At 43.9% G+C, this 21,471-nt stretch overlaps 1 protein-coding gene across 2 annotated transcripts in view; it reads left to right on the top strand.

Moving 5' to 3' along the window:
• Positions 1–17,017, top strand: part of peak3 (PEAK family member 3) — a 36,093-nt gene extending 19,076 nt beyond the window's left edge. For both annotated transcript variants that reach the window (XM_052037721.1, XM_052037722.1), the window contains one exon: positions 10,896–17,017. In XM_052037721.1, the coding sequence (XP_051893681.1) occupies positions 10,896–12,020 (1,125 nt within the window). In that variant the 3' untranslated portion in view covers positions 12,021–17,017. The remainder of the gene's footprint in view (positions 1–10,895) is intronic.
• Positions 17,018–21,471: the final 4,454 nt, after the last annotated feature.

Below are 21,471 nucleotides of genomic sequence, written 5' to 3'. Positions count from 1 at the left end.
TTTGAGGGCAGGGTGGAAATTGGAGGCAAAGTTGATGAAATTGATGAGCTCAGCACGGGTGCAGGAAGCAGCATCAATGCAGTCATCAGTGCAGCAGAGAAAGAGTAGGGGAGCTTTACTGGTGTAGGCTTGGAACATGGACTGTTCCATGTAGCTGACGAAAAGGCAGGCATAGCTGGGGCCCGTGTGAGTGCCCATTCCCCCCACCTTCTCCCCAGAACCCTTAACCCCCTTACCAAGGACCTATCAATCTCTACCTTAAATACAGTACACTTGGCCCCCCTCTGCGGCAACAAATTCTGCAGATTCACCACCCTCTGGCTGAAGAAATTCCTCCTCATCTCAGTTCTAAAGGAACGTCCCTTTATTCTGAGGCTGTGTCCTCGTATCCTAGACTTTCCTACTAATGGAAACATCCTCTCCACGTCCACTCTATCCAGGCCTTTCAGTATTGGTATTGGTATTGGTTTATTATTGTCACTTGTACCGAGGTACAGTGAAAAACTTGTCTTGTATGCTGTTCGTACAGATCAATTCATTACACAGTGCAGTTACATTGGGTTAGTACAGAGTGCATTAAGGTAGTACATGTAAAAACAATAACAGAATACAGAGTAAACTACCACAGCTACAGGGACATGCATTGCAGGTAGACAATAAGATGCAAGGTCAAACAAGGTAGATTGTGAGGTCAAGAGTCGATCTCATCGTATAAGGGAACTGTTCAATAGTCTTATCACAGTGGTATAGAAGCTGTCCTTGAGCCTGGTGTTCTGTGCCTTCAGGCTCCTGTATCTTCTGCCTGATGGGAGAGGGGATAAGAGAGAATGACCCGGGTTAGTGGGATCTTTGATTATGCTGGCTGCTTCACCAAGGCAGTGAGAGGTATAGACAGAGCCATGGAGGGGAGGTTGGTTTCCGTATCCAGTATCCAGTAGGTTTCAATGAGATCCCCTCTCACATAGAGGAAAAAGACAGGATACGGAGTAAGATCTGTGGCCAGAAATGAAATTCACAAACATGACTTCCAGGCAGCAGAGAGAAAGAGATAATGTTTCAGTTAATGAACTTGAAAGGTCATTGACCTAAACTATGAACCCATGAATACATACCATGTTTTGTTCGACACTTTATAAAGTTACTGATTCGAGGGTGACTCTGTAAAAGTTGGTAACTAAAGAGCAGCTTATTTCTACATAGAGACTCTGTTACCAATGAACTGTTTCACAGTTTTTAGCCAGCTGCCTCTGTCATTCACTTGTTTCTGTGACAAACACAGTGGTCCAAATATCTCCCTAATGCAGCTGTCTTTGACAGTAGTTATGCTGGCTGTGTATTTTTCCTCGAAAAGAGCACAGCAAGTCATGGCAGTGCCATCTGTTGAATCCTTCCACCATCACAAATTGACCCGCATTATAAAAATACTGTGCACAAACTATCTACAGTAATTTGTTCTTTATGAACATCCAGACTGTAAAGTCAGTGGTACAGCAACACCATTTCTTGATCTGTAATACAATGGACAGAGATATGAAACTGTCTGTTGCATTCCACAAGAAAGGATCTTTTGTTTCCGAAGCAGGCTCTAACACACAATGTACTCAGTCAGGTTAGCCACGTCATTATCTGCATAGCTTTTTGTCTCTGTAAGCTCCAGTCATCAACTGCCGGTAGTTGCTTAGCAATGTGCAAATCATACAAGTCATAGCCTTACAACCCTCGGGGATCTCCGCACTACTTTTTTCTGCCCACTTCCACATCCCCAATTCCCATCACCCTATGGCATTAACCTTTAGAATTTCCTTTGGAAACCTCCTCATCTCCTCCTTCGAGACAAAACTTAATGTGATAGAAAATGAAGCATGAAACAACACAGAATATAAAAATAAATTGCAGCAGTGCATGTAAGAAGGACGAGACTCTTGGTAATTAGTCATTGGTTTATTATTGTCACATGTACCAAGATAAACAGTGAAAAACTTTGCTTTGCATGCCATCCATACAGAAACATACTAAAACATCAGTACCTCGAGGTAGTACAAAAGGAAAAGCAATAACAGAATGCAGAATATAGTGTACAGAGAAGCAGAATATAGAGTTACAGAGAAAGTGCGGTGCAGGTAGACAATAAGTTGCAAGGGCCATGACAAGGTAGACTGTGAGGTCAAAGGTTCACCTTTATCATAAGAGTTCAAGAGTCTTATAATAAGGGGATAGACAGTGTCCTTGACCCTGGTGGTGCCTGTTTTCAAGATTTTGTATCTTGTACCTGATGGAAGGGGGGAGAAGAGAGAATGACTGGGGTGGGAGGGGTCTTTGATCATGTTGGCTGCTTTCCCAAAGCAGCAAGAAGTACAGACAAAGTCAATAGAGGGTAGGCTGGATCTGCACTGGACTGAGCTGTGTCCACAACTCTCTGCAATTTCTTGCGGTCATGGGCAGAGCAGTTGCCGTACCAAGTCGTGATATGTCCTGCTAGGATGCTTTCTGTGGTGCATCTATAAAAATTGATGAGGATCAACTGGGACATTCCGAATTTCTTTAGCCTCCTGAGGAAGTAGAGGTACTGGTGTCCTTTCTTGGCCATAGCGTCTATGTAGTTTGACCAGGACAAGCTATTGGTGATATTTACACATGGAAACTTGAATCTCTCAGCCATCTTGCATATGAGGAGAGACTAAGGGAGCTGGGGCTTTACTCTTTGGAGAGAAGGAGGATGAGAGGAGACATGATAGAGGTGTACAAAATATTAAGAGGAATAGATAGAGTAGACAGCCAGCGCCTCTTTCCCAGGGCACCAATGCTCAGTACAAGAGGGCATGGCTTTAAAGTAACGGGTGGTAAGTTCAAGGGAGATACCAGAGGGAGGTTTTTTTTTACCCAGAGCATGGAATGCGCTGCCTGGGCTGGTGGTGGAGGCAGGTACATTGGTCAAATTCAAGAGATTCCTAGATAGGCATATGGAGGAATTTAAAATAGAGGGATATGTGGGAGGAAGGGGTTAGATTGTCTTAGGCGAGGTTTAAAGGTTGGCACAACATTGTGGGCTGAAGGGCCTGTATTGTGCTGTACTGTTCTATGTGTCCTATCTCCAGCTCAGCACCACTGACACATACAGGGGTGTGTACTCTGCCCTGCTCCCTGAAGTCAATAACTACAGATTTATTAGAGGAAGATTTGGAGAAGGTTATAATGATGACTAAGGAAATGGCAGAGACTTTTGCAGCTATATTCATGGTAGTTGATGTAAAGAACATTTTGGAAAATTTGGGGAACCATTAAGTGATTAACCTAGAGTATTGACAGGGAAAGAATGCTTGAGGGACTCAAGGACAGAATGAAGCTGTGTTAAGTACCAACTTACTGACTGTGACTCCAGCCTGTTCTCCCTTCCTGACACTATGGAGGGTCAGAACAGCTGATGACCAGCTTGCCAGCACCCAGAAAGTGTGCAGAGAGGTGTAGCAGGGCCTCAGCAGGGGATGTGTCTCAGTCGGTGTAGCTCTGGGCCCTGGGTCCCAGAATGGTGTGACAGACAGGGCTAAGAGGAGATCCCCTCCTCCACTCAAATCCGGGACAGAAATATAAAAGTTTTTAAACCGTCTCTGATTTTGAAACACATTTAGAAACTACTAAAAGAGTTGTAATTGATTAAAAATGAATTAAATTAAAATAAAATAAAACAGTAAGAAACTATTCAGAGACACCAGAGACTGCGGATGCTGAAATCTGGAGCAACACACAAAATGCTGGAGGAACTCGGCGGGTCAGGCAGCATCTGTGGAGGAAAATGGACAGTTGACAACTCGGGCCAAGACCCTTCATCTGGACTGATTTCCTTACCTTTTTCCTCTGAATCTCCAGGTCGTGAGTTCCCATTCGGATGAATGGGAGTTGCAGTCGGCACCAGATTCAGGAGGAGAAGGGGTCCCGACGTGCAATGGGGGAATGGGGAATGTTTGGGCTCTGCCACGTGGAATCCAGCGACGGAGCAGAGTGAGAAATGGGCAGCTCCTCTCACTGAAATATGGGAACATATAAAATAGGAGCAGGAGCAGGCCTTATGTGTTTATTGAGAGTGCAGTTAACAGGGTAGATGATGTACAATATCAGATTTTCAGGAAACATTCAAAAACATGGCACACAATAAATTGCTACACAAGATTAGAACTTGTGAGATTGAGGGAGTAATGTAGCAGTATGGATTGAGGATTACTTAGTAGAGAGAAAACAGAAGAGAGCAATAAAGATCGGTTTCAGGTTGGCAGTGCGTAGCTGGTGGGGTACTTCAAGGATCATTGCTGGGCCTTGGCTATTTAAATTCATATCAGTAATTAGGATGAGAGGACAAAGTGCAATGTTCCTGAATTTGCTAGGTTGGAATTTAAACTGTGTCGAGCAGAACCAAGACCAAGACTGATAGACTATTGGGCACTGAGGGAATCAAGGGATATGGGAAATGGTGGGGAAATAGATCCAAGATAAAAGTTCAGGCACGGTCTTGATAAGTGGTGGTGCAGACTCAAGGGGGTTTCTACACCTTTCTCCGGCTCCTACTTCTCATGTCCTTAAAGCTAAATCTTTAACCAAGCATTGGTTACCTGTCACTTTTCTTTATCTGGCTCAGTGCCATATCTTGCCTGATAATGTTCCTGTAAGCCAATACACAAAAAGTGCTGGAGGAACTCAGCAGCTCAGCGTCATGGAGGGAAATAAACAGTCGATGTTCGGGCCAAGACCCTTCATCAGGATCATGTTCCTGTGCAGAGCATTGGGGTGTTTTCCTTCATAAATTACTGTTGTTTTCTTTTCTGTCACGGGTATTTCTAGTCCAATCAGAGTAGAGATAAAGCTCTAAAGCATTAACTTTGGGACTAAAATATTCCAGTAACTAGCTTTCAAACCTAGTAAACTGTCCTTTCAAAATAAGATATCTTTATTAGTCAATGTACATCAAAACACACAATGAAAATCATCTTTTGCATAGAGTGTTGCCACGCTTCCGGCACCAACATAGCATGCCCACAGCTTCCTAACCTGTACATCTTTGGAATGTGGGAGGAAACCGGAGCACCCGGAGGAAACTCACGCAGACACAGGGAGAACATACAAACTCCTTACAGACAGTGGCCGGAATTGAACCTGGGTCTCTTGCACTGTAATAGGTTTATGCTGATCACTACACTACCGTGCCTGCCACTATGATACCTGCTAATTTACACTATTACCCATACCAAATTATACCTGTTCATTCACCTTTTCACTTCCCACCATCCAGGGACCCAAATCCTGCTTATCCAGGTGAAGCAACAATCCACTTTCATTTCTTCCTATGTAGTGTACTGCATTCTGTGCTCCCAGTGTGATATTCTTCAATCAACAAACCAAACAGGCTCAAGGGTACATTTTACCTACTCCAATTACAAGTTCTGATCCTCTCAGGCTCTCAAAGTTAACTCGATAAGCAAGTTTTTGATCACCCACCTTGCAGAGTATGTGGTGTAATGGTGATTTAAACAACTGTATGTATCACATCATGTGTCTTTGAACCGTTGTTATACCAGCCACAGCTATTTAGTTGGGAGTGACTGCCTTCAATGAAAGATATTCTGTTGATAGATCCACCTCAGACATTTCCCCTACAATCAATAAGACTGAACTGTGCATTGAGGTGTGACGTTGCTGATTTAGGGAGTAGCAGGACTGCAATCCATTAAAAAGAGATAAAGAATAGGGTTCCTTAAGTAGACCAGTGACTGTGACAGATGGTGGAGGTGGCGGATTTGTCAGAAAACTCAAAAAATGCAAGTTGACTTGATGCAAGCAAAAAAATGATCTGTAGCTGAGAGGGGAAGGGCAGCAAACAGAGCAATGTGGCCAAACCTGTTGCTACATAATGAGGGCTGGAGACTAAGTGCACCCAGTAAATCTGGAAACCACAGACAAAGTCCCGTCAGGGGACTCAGACCTTGATGGGACATTTTAATCTGTCAGAGATTTGCAATTGTTACAGGTTTGGGAAATGCAACCAAGGGAAATGATGCTACAGTTCAATGAAACAACTGGTTAATCCCTGGTTTGGTTAATCCCAGGACTGGTTAATCCCTGGTCTGGTTGAAGATATGGGACCAAAGGTGCAAGATTCAGACATCCTAAGATCTGGCACTGGGGGGTTGCTCCATGTACAGACTGTACGATGAGAGGACATACATTGTGAAGGACTTAACGGTTGAGGAAGAAATGGGATCATCATCAGTCTGGAAATGACATTTGAGGATGTGAAGCAGTTTCACATGTGGAGTGATTCTGGAAAGTAAATGTTGGACAAGGAAGAAAGGACTGAAATGATGGCTCGCCCTTGTCCACAGCATTAGGTCACCTGGTCACAGGAAGCCACTTCAAGGGGGAATCATTGGGTCACAAATACCCAAAAGGTGGGAAATGCTGGTTCGGCCACTGGGGAATGCCATCACAAAGGGGTGCTCTGCAGGTTGGGACACCAGGCAGCCCAAAGAATAGGCAGCACATTTGCCACCATGAACACAAACACTTTGATCACGATGTGGAGGTGGCTAGCTCACCCCTTCCGGCATGAGCGGTGGGGAATGGGTGAATGCTACTCGAAGTGCGCGGAAGTGTTGCCATTTGATTGTGCAGCCACTGAGGCTCTGAGGTCAGTATTTGCAGCCCCTGGTTTCCCTGAGGAACTGGATTCACAGTGGTCTGCAGTTGAGGTTGGCACAGTTCATCACACACCGCTAATGTGTCCACATACCACCCAGTGTCTCATGAGGAGGCTGAGCACTCTGCCCACCAGCGAGGGAAACACTGAAGCAACGTCATTGGATAAGGAGTCCATGTGGTCCATGAGTCATCCACTGACATCGTGTCTGCTTATGTACAGGACTCACTGCACACAGGCTATTCCAAGTTATGTTGCTGCTTGGTTATTGGTTGTGGAAATGGCTGAGTTTGGTGCAGGCCAAGTAGAAAGGTCTTGTAGACAAAAAGAAGAGGAACCAGAAGAGGTGGCAGATTTTATCAGGATTGGAGGGAGGGCTTCATGTGGGGTATTCCATGAGAGTGTTCAGCCACTGGCCTATGAAAGGTTGTCATAGACCAAGGTATACTGTGGAGGTGCCAGAGGTCAGGAACTATATGGTAAAGATGGATGACATATTGAAAGGTCCCTTTGGATGAGTTGGTACATGCACAATAACCAAGTAGATGGTGATCGAGACCATGACAAGCGGCATTTGAGTTACATGGTAGGTTGATTGCTGCACCTATCACAGGGCAGAACATGAGTCAGAAGGCACTGGAGACCCCAAACCGAGTCAATGACACATGGCCTAAGGAAGGAGATGATCCACCAGAAATGGGAGCTTCTGGATGCTACTTCGGGGTTGCCAAAAATACCTGTGCAGTTGAGAAGATCTCAGGCCATTAGAGTGAATTTATAATTGAATAAGTTGATAACTGTGTATACATATGAAAATACCTAGTCTATTGTAAAACTATGTAGGTGTAAATAATGGATGTTTTTTAATGGGATTATTTCCTTTTCAAATAGGAAGCAGTGTAATGTATATAGTGTAAGAGTTGCATTAAGAACGGAGTGCACTGCGGGGTATGTTCTTGACACATTGTTGCACCAGCCACTACTATGGTAGAAAATCATTGCCTTCAATAAAGGAATATTGTTGATAGCTCTACCTCTGTTATCTGCCTTTGCAAGCAGCACCGATAAGAAGCCAAAAATGCTACTGCCTAATAGTTCTCTGTGTGTCTGATAACATTAGTGTGCACCGTGGGGCATCTTACTGTGCTGACAATGTATCACTAACCATTTACTTGGCCAGACAGCCTTTGTGGCAGGCAAGTTAAACACCTCCCACTGCTCGACGATCTGTGCCAGATCACAATGCACATACATTAACAGCAGTTGGTTAGATGTCCTTCCCCATCACAAGGCGCACTAAGCCACTACTGCAAATGTGGTCAGTGCCAGACAGTGGAAGGCCATCTGACAGCCAAAGTCTATCAGATGGCTCTGCTGTCAGGAAAGGGCAGCATCAAAGTCAATGCTTGGACTCCCGAGCAGTGGACTAGGTGAGGACAGACCCCCTGAAACCAACTTCACGGCTGATCTCAATTGTCCAGTCAGGCCTGGTTTGGTGTGAGTTGCCCATGTTGACTGCCTAGGTGATGTCAATTAATATTTCTTGAACATCATTGATGTCAAAGTTGAGTTTATCGTCATATGTACAAGTACATGTGTGCACAGGTGCAATGTAAAACTTACTTGCAGCAGCATCACAGGCACCGAGCATTAGATAAGCACCATTCACAAGAAAAACATAAATTATACACAATATTTACAAGAAAGAACACAATTAGAACAAAAAAATGTCAATGTTAGTGCAAAGTGATCAAAGTGGTCATCGTGTTGCTAAACTGTAGTGATTAGGGTTGTGCCGGTTGGTTCAAGAACCGAATGGTTGAAGGGAAGTAGCCTGGTGGTGTGGGACTTCAGGCTTCTGTACCTCCTGCCCGATGGGAGCTGCGAGAAGATGGCATGGCCCGGATGATGAGGACCTTTGATGATGGATGTTGCCTTCTTGAGGCAGCGGTTCCTGTACTTCCTGTGGTCTCTGTTCCCATCTAACAACTGGGTGTTACGTGAAGTTCATTTACAAAGCACACAGAAACATTACAATGCACAAGAGGAATTGCAAACTCTGTTTCTGATGCTAACGTCCCACTTAATGGCCTTCACTGCCTCATCAAAGTATTTACCTCAGCTGCCTCAATATTTCACAGCAGAATGAGATAACAGAAACCAATATAACTAGAATAAAATAGCCAAAAGATATTAGTATTCAAAAAAGCTAAAACTGAAGCAATAAAATGCAGGACTTTTTTGTGGTCCTCCCTGTCGGCCTAATTGTTAAATACATGCTTTGTGTAATATTAGGCAGTACAAACTGCGGATTAGATTCCTAACTTGTATTATGTTACAGCAGCAGTTGGTAACTATAATAGACCTCAATGCCAATAAAGCAGATCCAGTGAAACGTCATTCAGTAATAAGCTGCCCATAGATCCCTGTTGCAAGGTACACCACAGCAATGAAGATACTTGATTGTTCTGCAGCGGAAAAGCAGGCTAACTGTCTGATTAAAGCCGTTACTATGTAAATATTCTATCACGAATTGTGAAATCTCCTTCCACCAGTAAGACCATAATTTTGCAATCAGCATCAGGAAATTACCAAACTTTTCATCCAGATCTTTTGGCTTTAGTGTGTAGACAACAGTCAAAAAAAAAGTTGAATTTTTGAGAAGCTTCTTCCCAATATTTATGTGGTAAACCTTAGCTAAAACAATTAAATTTCAGAAATATATTTCTCTGTTTGTGAGGTAAAGTCAGAAGATTTTTGTAACAATTATGAAGAAACTAAGGTAAAAAAATTTAAAGAGTGTGATGGTTTCAAACATTTGCATCAATATAGAGAAAACAGGAAAACAGTTCTTAACTGGACAGTCAGAGACTTTTTCCCAGAGTGACAATGGCTAACTCGAGGGGGCATAATTTTAAGGTGATTGGAGGAAGGTATAAGGGGGAATGTCAGGGGTAAGTTTTTTTACACAGAGAGTGGTGGATGCGTGGAACTCACTGTCGGCAGAGGTGGTGGAGGCAGATACATTAGGCACATTTAAGAGACTCTTAGATAGACACATGAATGATAGAGAAATGGAATGCTATGTGGGAAGAAAGGGTTAGATAGATCTTAGAGCAGGATAAAATGCCGCCACAACAATGTGGGCTGGAGGGCCTGTACTATGCTCTAATATTCTATGTTCTAACTCTTTTATACAGAGTTATAGCGTCATAGAATTATACAGCATGGAAACAGGCCCTTCAGCCCAACTCACCCTGCTGACCAAGTTGCCTCACTGAGCTAGAGCCACAAAGATTTTCAGAAGAATATGGAAGAAAACCTCAAATGATAGACCAATTCTAAATATTTTATAGTTTACCTTTTAACATGGCATACTTTCTTGTTAGTTTAAAGATGGTTTCATTTGGTGACTTTGCTATGGACAAGCAGAGTGGAGATGATTGGGTAATTCCCTTGTCAGTCAAACAAGACCGTACTGCTTTAAGTAACATAGAATTAATACATGCACAAATATTTTTAAACAAATATCCTCCACACACTGGTATTTTTCTGGGATCTATAACCTGTTTTTGATAAGGAAAAAATGCTGTAGTTTCTGTTACATCCGCACTTTATTATGGATTGAATGCGATTGGAATGGATTGAGGGTGAACAGTCTTTTTCTCAGGGTTGGGGAATCAAGAACTAGAGGGCATAAGTTTAAGGCAAGGGGGGGGGGGGGTGGAGATTTAATAGGAGCCTGAGGGGCAACCTTTTCACCCAGACAGTAGTCAGTATATGGAATGAGCTGCCAGAGGAAGTGGTTGAGGCAGGTACACTAACAACACTTAAAAGGTTCTTGGACAGGAACATGGGTAGGAAAGGTTTAGAGGGATATGAGCCAAACGTGGGCAAATGGGACTAGCTTAGATGGGAATCTTGATCGGCATGGACCAGTTGGGCCGAAGGGCCTGTTTCATGCTGTTTGACTCTATGACTCTATGAGTGTCTGTAGGTGGTGAAAGAGCGTAAGGTTTTCATTGGTTTAGCAACAAATGAATATAAATCTATAAGCATTACAAGCGCACTTCATTTAGTTCAGGACACTATACCTGAGTGCCTTTATGATAGTTTCATCTTCTTGTTGCTCTGGAATGAAACCTAATTTCAAAATAACATTGCCTGCTGCTTTATAGTCTGATTGTACACTTCTTATTTTTATCAAATGCAGATCTCCAAAGCTCTAAGTCAAGAATCTCCGGAGATGGAACCAAGCGGTCTCTCAGTACAGAAAAGCCTCCCCATCCATTTCAACGTGCAACAGGTGAGAGGTCTCTTTGTGGCCACTATTCCAGCAAACCTCTCACCTACTGGAGATGCAGCCTTGTGTAGCAATACTTCAGAGACAGAAAGATCCAACGATGAGCCTGGCATTACTGCAGAAAATGCTGAGGCTAATCCAGAGAGCGACCTGAATAATAGGCGCCAGCTTGTGATCATCACACGGGAGACTCCCTACCAAACCATGGCTGAGTTTGTAAATGAGTCAACGTCCCTTCATGAGTCCCAAGCAGATGTCTACGAACGTCAGATAAGCCTCCTTCTTCTGCAGCTGTGCCTAGGGCTGGAACACCTTAAAAATCAGGGTGTTACGCATTGTGACCTACGCTTGGAAAACTTGCTGCTGGTTAAAATGGCTGGCCAGATGTCTGATCCAGGGAGTCAAGCACAAGGTGACAGTCTCCAGTTGCCGAGGCTTGTCATCAGCAACTTCTCCAAAGCTAAGCAAAAGAGCGCTGCCACTGATCAGAAGCTCCACCCTGACCATGCCCGTTTAGCTCCCGAAATGATGTCCTCATCCCAGTACAAAATGGTTGATGAATTTCAGTTAGGCATTTTGATCTACGAAGTTCTGCATATGTCAAATCCCTTTGAGAACACTTCAAGGCAGTATGCAGATGAGGAGTACAATACAAGTGATCTGCCTCAAATCCGCCAGTTATCCAATTACTCCGAAGGACTTCAAAACCTTGCCCACCTGCTCTTGCGAGCTGACCCAAATAAGAGAATACATATCCGTCAAGCAAAAGGCATCTTACAAGCCTTACTGTGGGGTCCATGTAGTAAAGTATTCAGCGTGAACACTGGTCTCAAGGACCCACCACATGTGCTGAGAAGCTGGCTCAATATCAAATGCATCTTGCTGGCGCTGAAATTCGGAGAGCGTTTCCTTGATGAACCGAGCCAAGTAACACTGGAAGACTGGCTTTGCTGTCAGTACTTTGCCTTTGCAACCCCTGAATCAGTGTTTCAGGCAGTAGAAGAACTGCAGATTCTATTGGAAGAAACATGTTGAATAAGGAAACTCACCCTTATGGCTTTAACTCCACAGAATAGCAGATGATTTAGATTAAGCTTCATTTACTCACAAATGTCTGTTAAAATTGATGAATTTGAGTGATGTGACAACCATTAATACTTCAATCTATTCTGTAGTGGTTTTGAGTCTATCCCTGATGGTTTAGTGAATTAAACCGACCACCTTGTGTGACCCTGAATCATCAGATCAGGGAGTAAGCAAGTTTTACTAGCATGAGTTTGGTAAATTAATCTTGTTCAGCGCTGAGTAGGGAGCCCCTTAGGAAGATAAAAGCACCTCAGAAAGTGATCACTATTAGTAAAATTCAGCAGTAGATGCAGTGTATATGTAAATTGGCAAAAGACTGGATCAGACTCTGCTGTGTTGGCTTTTGCAGCCAGTTACCCTGGTAACACTCGCTGTGAGAGCTCACAGAAAGAATGATGGTGTACGTGAGGAATGAGGGAACTGCCGCTCTCACATTACCAAACCCCAGAATAAAATAGATGCACGCAGAAAAAAGCTGGTTAAAGCAGGAGAGTGCATCACGTGCAGGATGATCTGTTGATTTAAATCCTAAAACTAAATGCAAGATGGTCCAAAAATTGTTCAGGTCTTTATCAAGGGTCAAGGGTCAGTTCCTTCCTCACTGCTTGCCCATCACTGCGTGCTCCCTTGGTTTAACCCTTTGTATATATGAACGTACTAAGTGGGATTTACAATCACTACTGTTGCTTTCTTGCACTCATTACTAATATTGCCAACTAACAGAGTGTACTCTACCAATCAAATCTCATTAGTCTCCCTGTATTTTTTACTGTTGCTTGCCACATGTAGATAATAACTGTGGCCACATATTTAAATAACTGCATCTGCAGCATATTTAGCTGGAATAGAACATAAATCATAGAACAGTACAGCACAGTGACAGGCCCTTCGGCCCACGATGTTGTTCCAAACTAATTAAACTAATGACATGCTTAACTAAACTAATCCCTTCCGCCTAAACAGAGTCCATATCCCTCCATCCTCTGCACATCCATGTGCCTATCTAAGAGCCTCTTAAACGCCTCTATTGTATTTGCCTCTATTGTATCACCACCCCTGGCAATTAAACACAGCAACGTCAAAGGAGCGTTGATAATATTTTGATCAGAAAGACTTTGGTTCAGTTGCAGTTCCTCAGTCTGGGGTTTTAGACATTGTTCAACTGGTAAGCTGTAGACGGCAGGCTCACTGCTGATGGAATCTGGTGCTGTAGCTTGCCTACTTCTCTCTATGATGGCAGTTCCTCTACCTATACTTCCTTATTCTCAATATATTTGTATGTTTGCTTCCACTTTTCATGTCCCCTTCTGTGCCTTCCCTCTCAGGCAAGGCCCAGAGACATGCTCCCAGAAGCTCAAGGTAGTGCTGTTGCCTCATAGCTCCAGTGACCCAGGTTCATTCCTGACCTCTGGTGCTGACTGTGTGGAGTTTGCACGTTTTCTCTGTCACCGGGTGGGGTTTCCCCCGGATGCTCCAGTTTCCTCCCAAAAATGTGCAGATTGGTTGGTTAATTGGCCACTGTAAGTTGCCTCTGGTACAAGCAGACGGTAGGAGTATTGAGGGGAAATCGAAGGGCATGCGAAAGAGAATAGGTTACAGGGGGAAAAATGGGGGAATGGGCTTCACGGGATTGCTCTGGGAACCAGCATGGACTCGATAGGCTGAATAGCCTCCTTCTATGTCATAAAGAAACAACATGAGAAAGGTTCCAATTCTGGCCACATTGGAACAAGGGGACAGGTTCCTGCATAAACCCAGCATCAGAAACAAGCCTGCTTGAGAAAAAGATGCAGGTTGAAACTGTCTAGTCCGGCTCCCTTGGGACCTGACCGGTGGCGGACAACAGGAATTGTCCCCTGGTTATCTTCCGCTGAGCAGGAGAACTGTTCTTTTTAAGTACAGTCACTGTAGGCACTCCCCGGTCACGTCAGAGTTCCAAGAACAGTCCATAACACAAAGTTTCCCTCAGCCAGAAACACTATCAGCTGAGAATGCAGAGTTGCACCGGTAGGTTAATTAGTTACAGATTAGTACAGATCTTAGTTAATTTTAGTTAGATCTTAGTTAGAATTAGTTAATTAACATAAATCTGTACTACATATTCAAAACATGACCACCGGGGTTGTCAGACAAGAGAGTTTCCATCTGTATTAAAAACGAAGGCACCACCTCTCACTTCACCCCCCACATCGCTGGGAGCCCATCACACCAGTTCTATCGCAGAATGGGTGCCAAGGTCAAGGCTTAAATCAAGGAAGCTGCAGTGGGAGAGAATCCAGTGACAACTGGCTGGGAACAATGAAGATCTCAGTGGGGAAACACCAGTCCCAAACAGAGAACCCATCACCAACGTAGTAAATAGACAACCTTGAAGTGGGTATGAACTGGATAGCACAAAGCACAGACTTCTCTATACCAATGGAAATCCAAATCAAATGTCAGTTGTGTTTGCAGCAAAAAAGTAGAACATATTGACAAAGACTGCCTTTACCAGTTATTTCCGGGATACACGCCCCACATTCATAACCACAATAGATGCGGTAACCTGGCTCCAGACCTAGACATCAATATAGAAGTTGCTACCACCACAATACCATAAGAAGAAGAGGAAAAACCTCAGGACTTCCGTAAAAACAATGCAAACATTCCTCTTCTGCAACTTAAATACATACTTGTTTTCTAACTCTGCCTGGTTCCACAGAGGGTCACGGACCTAAAACATTAACATGTTCTCTCTCCGCCGATGCTGCTTGACCTGCTGAGTATTTCCAACACTCTTTGACTTCACCTCAAATTTCCAACATTTGCATTCTTTTGCTTTTTTTTCCGCTGGGCTTTGTCTCAATCCTCCTCCAAAGTTACAGGAGAATTCCCCCATGAATCTGAGCTACGTTCTCCATCTGGTCCACCTCACCTTCCAAGAGGACAAGAGATATGGGTGGGGATTCAGCCTGTGTGAAAATGCCAATTCAACTGATGACCGTTAATGTGACCTTTTAGAGTCAATGAGTCACACAGCACAGAAACAGGTCCTTCAAGCCCCCATTCCCATCCTGATCATCAAGTACCCATCCCTACATTGCCACAGACGGCTGTGGAGGCCAAGTGATTGGGATATTTAAAGCGGTGGTTGGTAGGTTCTTGATTAGTAAGGGTGTCAAAGGTTATGGGGAGAAGGCAGGAGAATGGGGTTGAGAGGAAAAAATATCATCCATGGTCAAATGGCGGAGCAGACTCGATGGGCTGAATAGCCTAATTCTGCTCCTGTGTCTTATGGTCTTATACTATTCCCATTGTCCAGCACTTGGTCCCTAGCCTTCTAAGCTTTGGCGAGTCAAGATACTTAAATGGAGAGCCCTACCCCACTAGGACAGAGTGTTCCTCCAGGTGAAAAATTCCTCCCTCAGATCCCTTCTAAATCTCCTGCCCCTCCCTTCAACCTACCACCTCTGGTTTTAGACACCTCTGCTATGGGGAGAAGTTTCGATCTATTCTATCCATGTTCCTCATAGTTTTATATACCTCAATCAAGATCCCCCCCGACCACCATCACCACTCCAAGGAAAATAAGCCCAGTCTCTCCACCTTCTCCTCATAACTGAAAAGGTAAGCAGGAAAAAAGGGGGGGTAGAAAGAAGAGAGACAGGCTAGGAAAGGGAAGAAAAGAAGAGGCCTGGATGGGGAGGTGTGGGGGGTTTGTGGGGAATACTTAAAGTGGGAGAATTCAATGTTCATGCCACATTTCTCCTCAGGTGCTGCCTGGCCTGCTGAGTTCCTCCAGCATCATCGTGTTTTTCATCTAGATTCCAGCGTCTGCAGTCCTTTGTTTCTCAAGTGTCCCATATGCCTTCGCAACCAGCCAGCTACCTGTGCTGCCAGTTTCAGGGATCCTTGCTTCTCAATACTCCCTAGGGAACTCTCATTCAGGGACTATATTCTACCTTTATTAATCCTCCAAAAGAGCATCTCCTCACATTTATCAGAATTAAATCCCATCTCCCATTATTCAGTCCATTTCACCAATTCATCAATATCCTCCTGTAGCCCAAGAGTGCCCTCCTTACTGTTAACAACACCACCAGTTTTACCTTTTGTTCAGAACTGGATTAGGGATGAACAAGTTTTAATAAGAGACACGAGGGACCACAGACGCTGGAATCTGGAGCAACAAACAATCTGCTGGAGGAACTCAGCAGGTTGAGCAGCGTCTGTGGGGGGAAGGGAAATGTCAATGAAGTAGTGAAAGAGAAAAGGAGAAGAATGTGGTGGCGTTGATTGGGGAAGATATTAACCGGCAAAGGGAAAAATCAAAATAAACATAGAGTCACAGAGTCATACAGCACAGAAACAGGCCCTTTGACCCAGCTGGTCCATGCCGACCAAGATTCCCATCTAAGCTAGTCCTGTTTGCCCGCATTTGGCCCATATCCCTCTGAACCTTTCCCATCCATGTACCTGTCCAAGTGCCGTTTAAATGTTGCTAATGTACCTGCCTCTACCACTTCCTCTGGCAGCTTGTTCCATATACGCACCACCTTCTGGGTGAAAAAGTTGCCCCTCAGTTTCCTGTTAAATCTCTCCCCTCTCACCTTAAACCTATGCCCTCTAGTTCTTCATTCCCCAACCCTGGGAAAAAGACTGTGTGCATTCACCCTATCAATGCCCCTCATGATTTTATACACCTCTATAAAATCACCCTTCATTCTCCTACGCTCCAGTGAATAAAGTCATAGCCTGCTTAACCTATATGACTTCAGTGTGAAATTTTGCTAGTGTTTCCCAGTGGTACAACGCTAATCCACTCAATCTGTTTCATTTACCATGCTGTACATTTTATTGCTGATGTTCGTTATTTTCAAGTGTCAATCAAGAGCCACAAATATCATAATGAGTTAAGAATATATTATAATCTTCTGTGATCGGTGTAAAATTTAATTAAAGAAATGTCTGAGTGACTTATTGTATCAGCAGTTGTGGTGTTTACACTGGTCAAATCAGAGGTAATCCCTGGGCACTTTACAGAGTTAATCCAAGGTATCTGGGCCCAAAGTCCTGTCCTCCCATGCACCCCCATCTGCACATAGAACATAGAACACTACAGCACTGTACAGGCCCTTCAGCCCACAATGTTGTGCCAACATTTTATCCTGCTCTAAGATCTATCTAACCCTTCCCTCCCACATAGCCCCCTATTTTTCTATCATTCATGTGTCTAAGAGTCTCTTAAATGTCCCTAATGTATCTGCCCCCACAGCCTCTGCCGGCAGTGCGTTCCACGCACCCATCACCCTCTGTGTAAAAAAATTACCCCTGACATCCCCCTTATACCTTCCTCCAATCAGTTTAGAATTACATCCCCTCATGTTAGCCATTGTCGCCCTGGGAAAAAGTCTCTGACTGTCCAGTCTCTGGACTTCTGCTCCCACTGCCAATCACCTGCCAGACCTGGTTCCTTGGAATCCCCCTGGGAACGTATGACTTGCAATGGCAATTCTCTTTATCCGACTACACCAGGGTAAAGGAGTGGGTGTCGAGTTGCCTTAGCAGAAGGACTTTCTAACACCATCCTCTGAGACCTACCTACAGTCACACTGCATTTTAGTTTATTCATTGTTCAGGGATCTGGGCACCAGTGGCATTGTCGGCATTAATTGCCCACCCCTAACTGCCCTTGAGAAGGCGAGCTATCTTCCTAAACCACTGCAGTCCTTCCGCTGAAAGTCCTCCCCCAGCGCTCTGCAGTAGGGAGTTCCAGGGCTTAGACCCTGCAGAGATGAAGGACCGGCATTATATTTCCAAATCAAGATGGAGTGCACGAAGGGGTACCTGCTTGTGGTGGTGATCCCATCACGCTGGTCTGTCTTGGTGGTAGAGATTGTTGGTTTGGGGGGTGGCTCATGGAGCAGAGCAGTAGATGGTACACACTGCAGCCACTGTGTGCTGGCGACGGAGGGAACAAACATTCATGGTGGTGGAGAGGGTACCAATCAAGTAGGCTGCTGATGTCGAGATTCTTGAAAGTCGCTGGCGCTGCACTCGTCCGGGAAAGTGGAGAGTATTCCATCACAACCCTGACTTGTGCCTTGTAGATGATGGAAGCTGCTTACAGTGTCCCAGGATGTAAGAGCCAGCACCACCATCTATCGATCAGAGTGCGAGAGGAGGGAATCCACTTACCGTATGTCCAGCCATAATAGGGGGGATACGTTGATAAATCTCCATTATTGTCACATGGACCGAGATACGTTGAAAAACTGCTTTGCATGTCATCCAGACAAATCACTTCAAGACATAAGTACATCAAGGTAGTACAAAGGGAATAACAGAATGCAGAATATAATGTTACAGTTACAGAGAAAGTACAGTGCAGGCAGGCAATAAGGTGCAAGGGCCATAATGAGGTAGATTGTGAGGTCAAGAACCCGGACCCTAACCTTCCTCGCACATCTGCCTTTGCACTATTGCAGGAATGACGGACAACAGGAAGAACATCGACAAGTTGCCTTCCATCTCTGCCCACTCTCAGATTCGCTGAACGGTCATTGGTGGTAATGTTAGAAAGCCAAGGGTATGGTCTTCATAGCTGAAAGTGGACAATTCAGCTAAGATAACCAATTGACACAAACAGCCCTGCATGTCCCACAACCTTAACTGTGGGGACTTAAAGTTTAATTTTAGCCAGTGAGAATACCATAGCCACAATTTCACTGCAATATCTCTGATGTGCATGTGGTCTTTGCTGGTGATATATTAGTCATCACGACAAAGCCAACATGGGTGCCGCTACTGACATCATCACCCAATCACTATCCACTGTCCTCAGCATGAAAGCACAGATACTGGGTGGGCATAGGATCAGGGTAATCTGTGATTCCGTCCATAGTTAAACAGGTAAGTATTCATAATTGAGGAACCGAGCTGAACGATGCCATTTAGCCAAGGTATCAGAGACAGCTGATGACCACAGAACCATACCTGGCACTAGTTGTTACCATTACCAGAAGAAAGTGGGGAAAGGCTGAGATTCTGCATATATCTGTGCAAAGATTTAGTAACCAGATGACAAAATCATCCTTTGGTGAATAATACAGGACAGAAGACCTACCTCCTCATTTTAGTTACCTTTGAAAGCTCAAGTAATCGTGTATTTATGATCATTCTGGATGCTCTGTTAGTTTCTACACTCTATAACACCATACCACAGTAGAGGCTCACACTTGTGTGGTTTCCCACTTCTCAAAAGTTGTCTCTCACCTAAAGAGCAAGCCTGAGGAACAGTACATTGTGAAACTGCGGTGTTAATCCTTTCCTATTTTAGATCAAGTTGTCTGTCCATTTACAAACATGACCTTCCAAAAACATAGTGAGATTTACCGTTTACCCAATCCCTCGACAATTTTGCAAAGAAAAGCTTTACGTGAAAGCAACTTTCCAGGCCAGGATTGCCAAGAATGAACGCTCTTCAGGAATAAGACATAGACACGATGGGACATCTGACTTTAATATTCTTTGGTAATGATGCAATGATTAATCTCCAAATTGATTTCAGCAATTTGAGGGAAAATCCTTAGGAGAAAAAGGGATTCCTTTGAACTTTTGTTCGTTAGAGATTTTTTTAAAAACAGCTTTGTGAAGATAATGAACTGCAAAGATGGATGTGCCCATAAAGACCATAAGACCATAAGATATAGAAGCAGAATGAGGTTATTCGGCCCATCGAGTCTGCTCCACCATTCAATCATGGCTGATTTTTTTTCAACCCCATTCTCCCACCTTAACCCCCTTACCAATCAAAAACCTATCAACCTCTTCCTTAAATACACCCAATGACTCGACCAGTAACTGGAAAATGGAGGCATGAGGTCCCATAATTGAAGTTCCTGGGATACATGCAACCGAAGTTGGTAACCCTATCCCAAATATGCATTTGTTAAATTCCACTTGTACACCAGCAAAACAAGAAAGAAAGTGAGGTGCCATGTAAACTGGGAGTGAGCTTCATATAGTCATTACCAACAGCTCGAGGTCCTAGTTGTTTGACCTATGAGAGGTATCTACATTGCAATAGACACCTCCATGCTCAAAACAAATGGAAAGAACCAATTGTTGTTTACAGGCATTAATAATTACCACAGGTTACTCATTAGATAGTGAAATGGGAGTGTCAGAGGTAGCAGATTTTCCATGAAGGAACAACCCTGTTTTTCTTGACTTTACTAAGCAGATCTCAGATGTCATCCCCTTTGTACTTTCTTGACTATATTTGATCAGCTGCCCTGGTAACTCCTTCCTTGGCTCAGTGCCAATCCTCTGAAGTGCCTTGTGTTGTTTTACTACCTTCAAGGTGCTCTATGGTTCCTCATTATTGATGTGGTGTTTGCCAATTCACAACCTCCAATAGCAGATTTCTATTCATCACATGAGATTTACTTGTGTTGTTCCTGCTCAAAAGGTTTTTGAAAATCCAGGTAGATGACTCCTATTTACTTCACTACTTATCTGAGGTTTATTTCATAAAATGTAATCACTGGGAGAAAAAGAAGAAAAGACTGACCTATATATGCCATGCTCGTGACCTTCAAATGTCCCTGTGCATCTTTCAGTTAGTTATGCTTTCTTGGTAACCTTGAATGGTAGAATTCTTTCAAGAGGGAGTTGGATCTATTTCAATCAGGGGAATAATCACCATTTGCAAAAGGAAAGCACTGTAAGAACTCATCAAATTAATTTCAAATATATAAGCTGGGACTTCAGAGAGGTACGTTCCCCTAACCTGCCTGACATTTTCTCTCTATGAACTACATGGTGTTAGGCTGGGTAGGAGAGAATATCTACAAATAGTACACAATTGTAGCTGGATGAGCTAGAGGATCTTTTCCTGTCCATCACTGCTCAGACATTCTTATAATATGTACAGTGGCACAGGCAGTAGAGCTGCTGCCTCAGAGCTCCAGTGACCCGGGTTCAATCCTGACCTCCAGTGTGAAGTTTGCATGTTCTCCCTGGGACCACTTGAGTTTCCTCCAGGTGCTCTGATTTCCTCCCACACCGCAAAGATGGTTAATTGGCCACTGTAAGTTGCCCTGACTGTGTCAGTGAAGTGGTAGAATCTGGGAGGAGTTCATGGAAATCTGGGGAGAATAAAATGGGATCGGTATAAATGGGTGTTAATGGTCGACACAGACTCTGTGATGTATGACCAAATGTAGGCACACAAGTCAGTTTCATCCCTGAATGGCCATCACATCTGTGGAGCCTTGTCCCCAAAGCTATCAAACATACCCATGGGTCACTTGCTGAGTTCAATGGGCATTAACAAATTTTAGCCAGTTTGATGTTTCTCCCTTGTCAGTACCAAGTTATCTCATCTGTTTGTCACACCTCACCGTGAGTAGGCATT

The sequence above is a fragment of the Pristis pectinata genome, chromosome 24 (genome assembly GCF_009764475.1).
Source record: "Pristis pectinata isolate sPriPec2 chromosome 24, sPriPec2.1.pri, whole genome shotgun sequence".
NCBI classification, from domain to species: Eukaryota; Metazoa; Chordata; class Chondrichthyes; order Rhinopristiformes; family Pristidae; genus Pristis; species Pristis pectinata.
The sequence above is the reverse complement of the archived record's forward strand: the minus strand, read 5'-3'. Positions and strand labels throughout refer to the sequence as shown.